The sequence below is a fragment of the Desarmillaria tabescens genome (assembly GCF_030435595.1).
Source record: "Desarmillaria tabescens strain CCBAS 213 chromosome Unknown EV420scaffold_72, whole genome shotgun sequence".
Taxonomy (NCBI): Eukaryota; Fungi; Basidiomycota; class Agaricomycetes; order Agaricales; family Physalacriaceae; genus Desarmillaria; species Desarmillaria tabescens.
Window position 1 is genome coordinate 74,455 of NW_026848371.1, and position 12,299 is coordinate 86,753.

General features: G+C 44.4%; 2 protein-coding genes across 2 annotated transcripts; both read left to right on the forward strand.

Moving 5' to 3' along the window:
* Positions 1–11,239: 11,239 nt before the first annotated feature.
* On the forward strand, positions 11,240–11,488 carry EV420DRAFT_1278896 (uncharacterized protein; the record flags this gene model as incomplete). The annotated part of the gene is made up of 1 exon (XM_060468110.1): positions 11,240–11,488. A coding segment is annotated over one exon (249 nt), but the record flags the coding sequence as incomplete, so codon positions are not given.
* Positions 11,489–11,554: 66 nt separating this feature from the next.
* Positions 11,555–11,707, forward strand: EV420DRAFT_1278842 (uncharacterized protein; the record flags this gene model as incomplete). Its single annotated transcript, XM_060468106.1, has 1 exon — positions 11,555–11,707. The coding sequence occupies one exon, from the start codon at positions 11,555–11,557 to the stop codon at positions 11,705–11,707; it is 153 nt and encodes a 50-aa protein (XP_060323829.1).
* Between the last annotated feature and the right edge of the window lie 592 nt (positions 11,708–12,299).

The window sequence follows — 12,299 nt, forward strand, 5'->3', positions numbered from 1 at the left end:
ACAAGTTCGAGAGTCCGATTTTGACCAAAGTGACCTGCCAAGATGTGGTCATGATTGTTTTGGAGGATGTGAAGATGGAGATCATCGGAGTCCAGGACATAAATGCAACTGTCAAGACATAGTAGTCCTGATTCATCCACGGACCACCTGAGAGGAGTTGGAAGGGGAAGATGTGAGTCAGAGGCCTTCAGTGGCAGTGGAATCCAATGGCTGTGCATTCTTGATATCAGAGTGGAGCTTGTTGATGTCCATGATAGCACTAGCACATAAGACAGGACCTTCAAGGAATGTAGTGCGGAGTGAAGCAGAGAGTTGTTCTTGAGTGAAAATGGGTCAGAAATTGTGAGGATTGACTTGAGCATATTGACTATCCCCCCTCTTTAGGGTAGACGTTCCATCATCTAGTGAGGGCATCTGGTTTCCCACCAAGTTTACCCAGTCGGAACTGAATAACGAGGTTGAATTGAGAGAGGAATTTGGACCAGCACACTTGATGTCAAGTAAGGACCTTGGTAGTAGAGAAATACTCAAGGTTTTTGTGATCTGTAATGATGTCAACAGCTTCTGCAGAGCCTTCAAGGTAGTGATGCCAATATTTGAAAGCTTCGAAGATGGCTAGAAGCTCTTTATCATGCATATCATAGTTGAGTTCAGCACTGTGGAGACTCCAGGACAAGAAGGAGATGGGATGGATCTCACCATCCTCTAGATAAATGGATAGAATGGCAGCAATAGCATAGTCAGATGTATCAGTTTCCACAACCAATTGTCAGTTAGGGAGCCAGTGGGTAAGGATAGGAGCATGAGTAAAAGCCTGCTTTAGCTCATTGAATGTGGATAGGCATTCGTTGTCAAATTTCCACAGAGTTCCTTTGTGAGTGAGTTGTGTTAAGGGCAGGACAATCTCACTGTACTTGTGAATAAAACGGCGGTAGAAGTTGGCAAAGCCAAGGAAGGATTGGATATCCTTGACCTTGCGCTGGACTGGCCAGTCAGTAATAGCTTTGACCTTGTCTTCAGACATGCGTAAGCCTTCAGGCGAGAGGATGTAACCAAGATATTTGATGGAGTCCCAATGGAATTCACATTTGGAACCCTTGCAGTAGAGGCCATTAGCCCTGAGTCTGTGAAGGACTTCATGTATGTGTTTTTGGTGATCCTCGGGATTGTCAGAGTAGATAAGGATGTCATCAAGGTATACGATGACAGATACATTGAGCATATCGGAAAAGATGTTGTTGACGAAGCGTTGGAAAGCTGTGGGAGCATTGGTGAGTCCAAATGGCATGACATGCCATTCAAAGGAGCCGTAGCAAGTCCAAAAAGTGGTTTTTCATTCATCACCCTCAGCTATGCAGATGAGATGGTAGGCATGACAAAGGTCTAGCGTGGTGTAGAGATGAGCAGAATCGAGGAGGTCAGAAATGAGGGGCAAAGGGTAACAGTCTTTTTTAGAGATTTTATTAAGGCCATGATAATCTACACAGAGTCTAAGTTCGCCAGTTTTCTTCTTGACAAACAGTACCAGAGCTCCATGCAGAGAGCGGGAAGGAGTGATGAAATCATTATGGACATTATCGTCAATAAACTCATGTAAGACTTTTAGTTCGGGAATAGATGGGTCCTAGCGGAAGGGTGGAGCCTTCCTCAATATTGATCTTGAGGTTGTAGGGGTGATGCTCGAGGAGTTTTTCAGAAAGGGAATCACTGAATACATCAGCAAACTCGTGGTACTCCAGTGGGACATCAGATAGGTCAGCAGGCACTGTGAAGGTAGCCTTGCCACTAACACTAGGCATAGAAGGCTGCAATGTGAACTGCTGAGCTCCTTCTTCCACACAGACTCAAACAAAAGCGGCAGCCAAAATAATAGATATCTTGGGGGCGGCCGAAGCACCAAAGGAAGGAATGGTAGGGTAGGAATAGATAGGTTCATAAGGCAGCGGAGCCCTTCAGGATCTCGATTTTGGAGTGGAAGATGGCAATGGTTGGATTGGACTGGAAGAGTCTGAGCAGACTGGCATGTGTGTGTCAGCAGCCATGGAAGCGCTTGAGGGAGAAACAACTAATAATGGTGAACAGAAAGTGATACTGTGCTTTACCCAGTCAATCAATGGATTGTAGCAGGAGAGCCAGTTGTATCCCAGAATGACGTTACAAGATGAATCTAGACAAGTGATGTAGAAGTCAATAGGAAGAGTGTCTCCGGAAGGAAAACGGATTGGGAAGAAAATAGATTGGGAGATCTGAGATCTGATGGAGCTGTCAAGAAGTTGAAGTTGGACAGGGGGGATAGATTTGGTAAGGAGATTGTGATCCTCAACATACTTTGAATCAACAAAGCAGTGGCTAGAGCCAGAATCAACGAGTGCAAGAAAACAAAGGATAGTAGAAATGGGTGAACTGTCAGACTCTGATCCAGAGCCGACTTCAGATGAGAGAGAGACAGTTAGGGAATGATTGGAAAGAGCGGCAGCATTGAGGGTTATGATCTCCAGTGCACTGTGACAGTCAACGCAACCCTGTCCTAGTGCGGAGGATACAGGGTTGCTCTCTAGTTTTCTGATTCTGATGGACATTAGAGGCAGTGGACTCAGGAGTAGGGGCAGGAGTAGCTGCAGCTGCACAACCCTGAGCAGAGGCCGTGGCTTTGCGCTTGTTGCAATTTTCGGTCTTGTGCTTACCACTGCAGAACATGCAGAGGTTATTCTTCTAACGGCGGTCCTTTTCTTCTTGAGTAAGATGGCCATCTTTGCCTAGCTTGTCAGCATAGGGCTTAGGGTTGGAAGAGGAAGAGTTGTTGGGGGAAGATGGAGATGATCCCATGGAGCCTGAATGGGAGGACTTTTGGCTTGCAGAGTTGGAGTTGGGAGACGAAAAGTTAGAACCCTTCGCCTTGTTGCTGTTGCTGGAAGAGGAAGATGGGTTACTGCGATTTTCTCGGGAGATTTCGGCTTTCCGAGTCTAGTAGTGAGCGTCGAGCTCTTGAGCGAGATTCCACATATCACAGAGATTATCAGGTTTCCTGTGGTGGGCCATATCATCCTTGATGCAGGAGCAAAGGCCACAGTAAAAGGTGTGATGAAGAGAGTTGTCACCATAGCCAATAATGGCAGCATACTGATTGAATTTGACAATATACTTCATGATGCAGTCTCCGTCATGCATCTGAAGGTTTTCGAGTTCATGTTCAGCATCTCTGATGGCATCGAAGGGGCCGAAGTTGGTTTAGAGTTCTAAAAGGAAAGCGGCATAGGAGTATGCCCAGGCAGGAGGGTTGTGGTGATTAGGGTGGAGGATATCCAGTTTGAACCAGTTGAGTGTGACACCAGAAAGGAAGGAGATGGCATAGTTGACTTTGGCCATGTCCGATCGGAATGTGTCAGGACGGTTGTTGAAGTTTAGCTGGAGGGAGACAATGAAGGCTTTGAGTTTTCGGGAGTCTGAACCATCAAAGGTATCTAGTTCCTTGACCTTGGTGCATACAGCACGTTGTTGATTGCCATTGACAGCATCAGAGATGCCGCGGAGGACATTCATGAGCTGAATGAGAATCTGGGTGTTGTTATTGGGAGGATTAGGATTGTTACCAGGATTGTTGTTGGGTCCTCCTCCAGGACCGCTGGGACCACCAGGACCACCAGGATTGGGTGGGCCACTGCCAGGGTTTCCCAATGGGCATCCATGGCCATTCATTGGCATATGAGAGGGAAATTCCCCATCTTCTGAACCTTGGTTGTCGTCATCATCGTGACCTTGGATATCATTGAACAGAGATGTAGTTGGATTCCATGGGGGGTTCGCTTCGATACTTGCCCCAGCCATTGGATTCTGATTGCTGGGCTAGGAAGGGGTTAGGTGATCAGTTGGCATCAGATTGGCGAGCAGTGAAGCCACTGTGAAGGTAGGTTTCCCTACAGGATTGTTGGCGAGGGGCGGAATCCGATCCGAAGAGGAGGGGACCCTCTTTTGAAGCAGAGGCAAGGATATCATCCATGGTATAGGTTCAGTTGTTGACTGTGGAGTTGCAGCTGGTTTCTGGAGGAACAGTGAAAGTAGAAGACATGGTTAGGAAGAAAATTTCGACTCAAGGGTTTGAGTTTGAATATACTGTTAGAATCGTGCCAATAGGACTGTGGCAGTAAGTGCACGTAGCAAAATGCCGCAGGATGCATCAGGCATAGATGAAGCTATTAGTAATGTCACCCCTGAGCTGAGGCCCTAAGATGGATATGGACAGAAGACTGGAGAACGAGAGTGTGACTTAGAGTCAGAGAGAGAGATTGGGCTAAATCAAGTTGATATTCGAACTGAGTATCTACAGTGTAATTCTGAGGCTTATATACTGGTTAGGAGTCTGATCTAGTTTCTACTTGGAGTGGTCTACATTCTAGGGTTGTCAGAGAATGTATTCTACCAGTCAGTAGCTGGTGAGGTCCAATGACATATTTGCTACCGATGTTGGGCTATTGATAAATTGTAATGGAGAAGTGAAATATAAAAGAATATGAAATAGAATATGAAATAGAAACTGGGAATCGGAATCCATAGGTTTCCAGGCTGTGGCTTGTTGGGTTGAGTGGAAGTCGGGTTTCCATCGGCATGCTTGTTATAGTGTATTATAGTTGAGTTTGGCATCATGGAGACTCCGGGACAAGAAGGAGATTGGATGGATCTTGCCATCATCAAGGTAGATGGATAGGATGGCAGCAATAGCATAGTCAGAAGTGTCAGTTTCCACAACCAATTGGTGGTCAGGAAGCCAGTGGGTAAGGAAAAGTCTGCTTTAACTCGTTGAAAGCAGATAGGCATTTGTCATCAAATTTCCATGGAGTACCCTTGCAAGTGAGTCATGTTAAGGGCAGGATGATCTCACTGTACTTGTGAATAAAACAGTGGTAGAAGTTAGCAAAACCAAGAAAGGATTGAATATCCTTGACCTTCCATGGAACTGGCCAGTCAGTAATAGCTTTGACCTTATCTTTGGACATGCGTAAGCCTTCAGGTGAGAGGATGTAATCAAGATATTCGATGGAGTCCTGATGGAATTCACATTTGGAGCTCTTGCAGTAGAGGCCATGGGCTCAGAGTCTGTATAGAACTTTGCGTACATGTTTTCAGTGTTCTTCAGGATTGTCAGAGTAGATAAGGATGTCATCAAGGTATATGATGACAGATACATCAAGCATATCAGCAAAGATATCATTGATGAAGCATTGGAAAGCCACGGGAGTGTTGGTGAGTTCAAATGGCATAACATGCCATTTGAAGGAACCGTAGTGGGTCCAAAAAGCAGTTTTCCATTCGTCACCCTTGGCTATGCAGATGAGATGGTAGGCATGATGAAGGTCTAGCTTGGTGTAGAGACAAGCAGAATGCATGGAGTCAAGAAGGTTGGAAATGAGAGGCAGAGGATAATGGTCTTTTTTAGAAATTTTATTAAGGCCACAATAATTTACACAGAGTCTAAGTTCACCAGTTTCCTTCTTGACAAACAGTACCAGAGCTCCGTGCAGAGAATGGGAAGGAGTGATAAAACCATTACAGACATTATTGTCAATGAATTCATGTAAGGCTTTTAATTTGGATTCAGAAAGGGAATAAATGGGACCGAGTGAAGGAGTGGAACCTTCCTCAATATTGATCTTGAGATCATAGGGACAATGCTCAGGGAGTTTTTCAGAAAGAGAATCACTGAATACATCAGCAAATTCATGATACTCCAGTGGGACATCAGATAAATCAACAGGAGCCATGAAGCTAGCCTTGCTACTAACACTAGGCATAGAAGGCTGCAATGTGAACTGCTGAGCCCCTTCTTCTGCACAAGCTTGAACAAAAGTGGCAGCTGAAATAATAGATATCTTGGAGGTGGCCAAAGCACTAAGGGAAGAAATGGCAGGGTAGGAATAGATAGGCTTGTAATGTGGTGGAGCCTGTCAGGATCTTGATTTTGGAGTGAGAAATGAGGATTGGGATGTTTGAATTAGACTGGAAGAGTTCAAGTGGACTGGCACATGTGTGTCAGCAGCCATGGAAGTGCTTGAAGAAGAAACAACTGATAATGGAGAACAGAAAGTGATACTGTGCTTTACCCAGTCAATCAATGGATTGTAGTAGGAGAGCCAGTTGTATGCCAGAACGATATTATAAGATGAATCTAAATGAGTGACATAGAAGTCAATAGGAAGAATGTCTTTGGAAGAGAAGCAGATGGGTAGGGAAATAGATTGAGAAATGTGAGATCCAACAGAGCCATCAAGAAGCCAAAGTTGAACAGGAGGAATGGATTTGGTAGGGAGATTGTGATTCTCAACATACTTTGAATCAACAAAGCAGTGGCTGGAGCCAGAATCAACAAGAGCAAGAAAACAAAGAATAGTAGAAATGGGTGAACCATTGGGCTCCAATCCAGAGCCAACTTCAGAGGAGAGAGAGACAATTAGAGAATGATTAGAAAGAGCAGCAGTATTGAGGGTTATGATCTCCAATGCACAATGACAGTTAATGCAACCCTGTCCTAATGCAGAGGATACAGGGTTGCTCTCTAGTTTTCTGATTCCGAAGAAACCAGTTCAGTAGAGGCAGTGGACTCGGGAGTGGAAGAAATGGCAGCAGCATGGCCACGAGTGGAGGCTGTAGCCTTGTGCTTGTTGCAATCTTCAGTTTTGTGTTTACCTCCACAGAACATGCAGAGGTTATTCTTCCAACGGTGGTCCTTTTCTTCTTGAGTAAGACAGCCATCCTTGCCTAGCTTGTCAGCATAGGACTTGGGGTTGGAAGGTGAAGAAGAGTTGTTGGAGGAAGATGATGATGATCCTGCAGAGCCTAAATTAGAGGACTTTTGGCCTGCAGAGTTGGAGTTGAAAGACAAAGAGTTAGAACCTTTCGACTTGTTGCCATTGTTAGAGGAGGAGGGATTACTGTGATTTTCTCAGAAGATTTTAGTCCTCTGAGTCTAGTAGCAAATGTCAAGCTCCTGAGTGAGATTCTGCATATTACAGAGGTTATCAAGTTTCCCATGGTGAGTCATATCATCCTTGATGCAGGACCAAAGACCACAGTAGAAAGCATGATGAAGGGAGTTGTCACTGTAGCTGATAATGGCAGCATACTAATTGAATTTGATAATATACTTCATGATGTGGTCTCCATTGTGCATCCAAAGGTTTTCGAGTTTATCTTCAGCATCACCAACAATGTTGAAGAGGCTAAAGTTGGTTCAGAGTTCTGAAAGGAAGACAGTATAGGAGTATGCCCAGGCAGAGGGGTTGCAGTGATTAGGATGAAGAATATCTGGCTTAAACCAGTCGAGGGCGATATCAGAAAGGAAGGAGATAGCATAGTTGACCTTTGCTATATCTGATCAGAATGCATCAGGATAGTCGTTGAAGTTCAACTGGAGAGAAACAATGAAGGCTTTGAGTTTTTGGGAGTCTGAGCCATCAAAGGTGTCTGGTTCCTTGACCTTGGTGCATACAGTATGCTGGCAGTTGCCATTGACAGCATCAGAGATGCCATGAAGGATGTTCATGAGTTAAATGAGGATCTGAGTGTTGTTATTAGGGGGGTTAGGATTGTTACCAGGATTGTTGTTAGGACCACCTCCAGGACTACTGGGTCCACTGGATCCACTAGGGCCATCAGGATTGGGTGGGCCACCACCAGGATTTCTTGATGGGTATTCTCAGCCATTCATTGTGGTATGAGGAGTGAAGTCCCCATCTTCCAATTCTTGGTCATCTTCCTCATCCTGACCTGAGATGTTGTCAAACAAGGACTAGGCAGATTCCATGGAGGATTGGTTTGGTACTTGCCTCAGCCATTGGATTCTGATTGCTGGACTAAAAAGGGGTTAGGGGATCTGTTAACATCAGATTGGCAAGCAGTGAAACCACTGTGCAGGTAGGTTTCCCTATGGGAGCATTGGGAGGGAGCAGAATCTGATCTAAAGGAAAGCAGACCCTCTTTTGATGCAGAAGCAAGAATATCTTTCATGGTGTAGATTCAGTTGTTGGCCATGGAGTTGCGGTTGGCTTCTGAGAGAAGGGTGAAAGTAGAAGACATGATTTTGGAAGAAATTTTGACTCAAGGGTTTGAGTTCAAATATACTGTTAGAATCATGCCAATAGGAATGTGGCAGAGAGTGCATGTAGCAGAGAGCCATGGAATGTGTCAGGCATAGGCAAAGCTATTAGCAATGTCACCCCTGAGCCAAAGCCCTAAGATAAATATGGACAAAAGTCTGTGGAGTGACAGAGATGAGGTAAGAGGTAAGTCCAATGGATCAGAGTTTCATGGTCTGGAGAACTAGAGTTTTGACTTAAGAGTCAGAGAGAGAGAGAGAGAGAGTTGGGCTGAACCAAGTTGATATTTGAACTGAGTATCTACAGTGTAATTCTAAGGCTTATATACTAGTTAGGAGTCCAATCTAGTTTCTACTTGGGTTAGTCTACATTCTAGAGTTGTCAGAGATTGTATTCTACCAGTCAGTGACCAATAGAGTCTGATGACATATTTGCTACCGATGTCAGACTACTGATAAATTATAATGGAAAGATGAGATATAAAATAGAATATGAAATGGAATATGAAATGGAAACTGGGAATTGGAATCCATAGGATTCCAGGATGCGATTTGTTGGAGTTGATGTGGAATCGGAGTTCCATTGGTATGCTCATTACACAGACCAGGAGCAAAGTCTTGAGCACTTGTAGTGCTGGATTCTGCTGGGATTTTAGTATTATAGATATCTGGGAACAGCTCACCAGATAACTTGGATAAAGGACTCTCCATCCTTGGCAAGGCTGACCCTGTTGCAACAGTGTTGCTGCAGCTGTGCAAGGCATATCGAGACATCCTAGTAGATATACAGAAAGGTACAGTGTTGAAATCAGAGTGGCCTCAGGTTATCAAGTCTAGGTTTTCCAGAGATTGATGAAGAGAGAGAGAAAAGTGCAGATGTAGTTGAGAGATAGAGATAGAGATAAGCAGAAAAACAGCCAATGGAGCTGTCAAAAATATGAGAGAGTGATGAAAGTCACATACTCTCATGAAGGAGCTTCATGCAACATGAGACAGATGTAAAGGCTGATTATTGCGAGAAACCCAAGCTACTACAGTAGTATGTAGCTCTTATATACTACTAACAATATCAAATAGATGCTATAGGCTGTGTCAAGAATGGTGGAGCATATGGCATGACAATGAGGGAGAGCTTCAAAATGCTCTGAGTCACTCCAAGGCAGAATAGCAACTTCAAGACACTTCAATTCAATCAATACTATAGATGACTAAGTGACTAGTAAACACTTCATTGAGGTTAAGTACAAAAGCCTTTAATTGGGGCACTAGAATACTGACTAGTAGGTCACAATCACAGGGATGGCTTGCCTAGCTTGCTAGGCCACACTTCTACTACTGATATACTACAAAAAAAGGTACAGGATAAATACAAATAGATTTCTAGGAGTAATATTGGTAAGAATATCTTGGCTAGTCATCAATAATGATGAATAGTCATGCAATAGTCAGCCTAGTCTGGTCTTTCTGTCAGATAGCAGGTCTAGGGACTCTGCTATTGTCATGAATTCACCCCTTATTTTTCGCCTTATCTTGTCTTATCTTATCTCATCAACTCATCATTCAACTCTCATCATCATTTCTCATACCTGATCTGCACCATTCATGACCTGATTGATCACACCCATGATCCATTTGATGGCCCATAGATCTGATCACATGACTATGGGCCCCACCCTCCTTTACCCAGTCATGCTTCTTTAGGTCGACTCTGATCACATCCTAGGATGGATAGGGTGCCACATACGCTCCTCAGAAGATAGTGCCATATGGGCGCTAGTCTTCTTACTCACAGAAGGACTTCTCTTATACCAAACGAAAGACAGCGATGCATTGGGATAGTACCATCAGAACAGTATACACTAGTAAATACCATAATGTATTTAAGCAAGCCTCGCTGTGGTCTTACACCCCAGCTTCGGCTAAAGTTATACACTCCTAACTTTTCATGCAAAAACTCCCTGTTTCATGCCTAAGAACTATCGTTCCTGACCTAGCGATTGCAATGCCCTTCATCACACTGAATCACCGAATGCAAGTGACAGTTTGGAGGCAAACATTGTCCAATCCAAGTTAGTGTGTTACACCGCTGCTGCCACCCTTGATTCACCTCAAAAGCTCAGCGAGCATCTCCCTTCCATGCCTTACCCACTCTTGATGACCTGCCTGTGCAGCTCTGAGGCCCACCAACCATGCTTGACATATTGTACAGCAAGTTGGTTTTGAACACAGAGACTGATGTTTCTCTCACCACTGTACTGTATAGGGAACATGCCTCTCTGGAAAAGGCACAGACAGTATGGATCTCTGGTGCCTGTGTACAGGAGGGCTCCCCTGCAGTGCAAGCAGGTGCTGGGGTTTTCTGAGGCTTTGCCTCACTGAGGAATAGGGCTCTTTGCATTCCTGGGGAACAGTGCCATCAAAGAGTATCTCACTTTGCTGTAGCAATTGCGCTACTACATTCTCTGTCTGATTTCAATCTGATCATTATCATAGACCACACAGATATCATTTGAACCTATTGTTTTTGGACCCTCTCCCTCATGGAGGATGAATGGGTCACTCCTGACTCTGATGTCATTTCTTATTCTGTTCAGCTGATCCAGTGGTGCTGGGGTCACATTGAGTTCTGATGAGCAAAGTTCAAGTTGGACTATCTTATGAATCCACAGATCATCTGATCTTGTGCCCTGGCAGAAGAGGCCTGCTCCTCCCATCTTCTATTCTCTCTGCCTACTGTGCCTCCACTATGTCCTGTACAACAACTTTGTTGATGCTTGCTGTCACAGTGAACCCTTATTCTGGTCCACAATTCATGACTTGACAGATCCTAAGCCAACAAAGCCTGATGTGTTCCTCCAGGACCTTGCTGCTGAGTTCAAAAAACATGCACACATTCCTAATGTTCTCCCACCAGAATTGGATGCAGTTGCCCTTGAACTGGCTGCCTTGGAATGTAGCACCATCCCTCCTGTCACTGTTGACTGGACTCCCAAGCATTCTTTCTCCTGACATGTCCCTTCTACAGTTCTTCAACATGTGTCTTGATTTATGCTCTGCTCCATGCCTCTGGATGATTGATATCCTTATCAGAATCTTGAAACCAGGAAAGGATTCCACTGATCCCAAATCCTATTGGCTGATTGGCCTGGAATCCTGTCAGTGGAATCCTTCTTACGGAAGGTTTTCACACTGCTTTGGGATGAACATTTCTGTGAATGGATGAAGGATGAGAGCATCCTCTCCAATTCACAAAATGGATTCCAACATGGATTCCAAAGTCTGAACAACCCTTTCATACTGCGATATGCCATAGAAACTGCTTTGGATGCCAGAAAACCCTTGTACATTGTCCTTCCTGACCTTACCAATGCTTTCCCTTCCACCAATCACTCTTCTTTATGAGTCATGATGTATAAACACAGTGTGGCTGGTCCTCTTTTTGACTGGCTCTGTGCCATGTACTCTGAGATGAAGTACTGTGTAAAGATGGGTAATACACTCTCCACCCCATTTGGATCTGACATCAGCATTCTCACTGGTGATGGGACATCCCCAAGCATCTGGGACTTCTTTGGGTCTGACTTCCACCCTCAGCCCCATCCAGATGATGTTTATTTTTGAGATCACCAGATCCTGAATGTAGAGCATGCTGATGATGGCACATTGTGATCTACTTCCCCTGCAGGCATACAGATGCACTGCAATGACTATGGTCCTTGGGCAAGCAAGAAGGGCTTGCTCATTAATTTTGGAAAAACCAAGGTATCTGTACTAGGACCTCTCTTTCTCACACAAGCTGTCTGTTACAGGCCTTGATTTTTGAAAAGCATCCCTGGATCATCCCTACCATCACCTTGCAGGGCTGTCCCCTTGACTAGACAGATGACATGCACTTCCTAGGCATAGTGTTCTGCTCTACCACAATGGACATCTTTCATTCATACTCAATCCAAGTCACAAAGAAAGCTCTCCGTGTCTGCAATGTTACCTTTGCCATGGAATAATACCTCAGTGATATCTATCCACATACTGGCATATTTATTTATAGTGCTCATGTTGACTCCATCCTCACCTATAGTGCCCAGGTCATAGTTATAACGCATCAACTGAAAACTATACAAGGCATGAGTCCAATATGTCACTCACATTTGGTAATTCACAGGGTAGACAGTGTTGTAAATTTTTGTGGATGGTGATGGACAAGTTAGTTGCA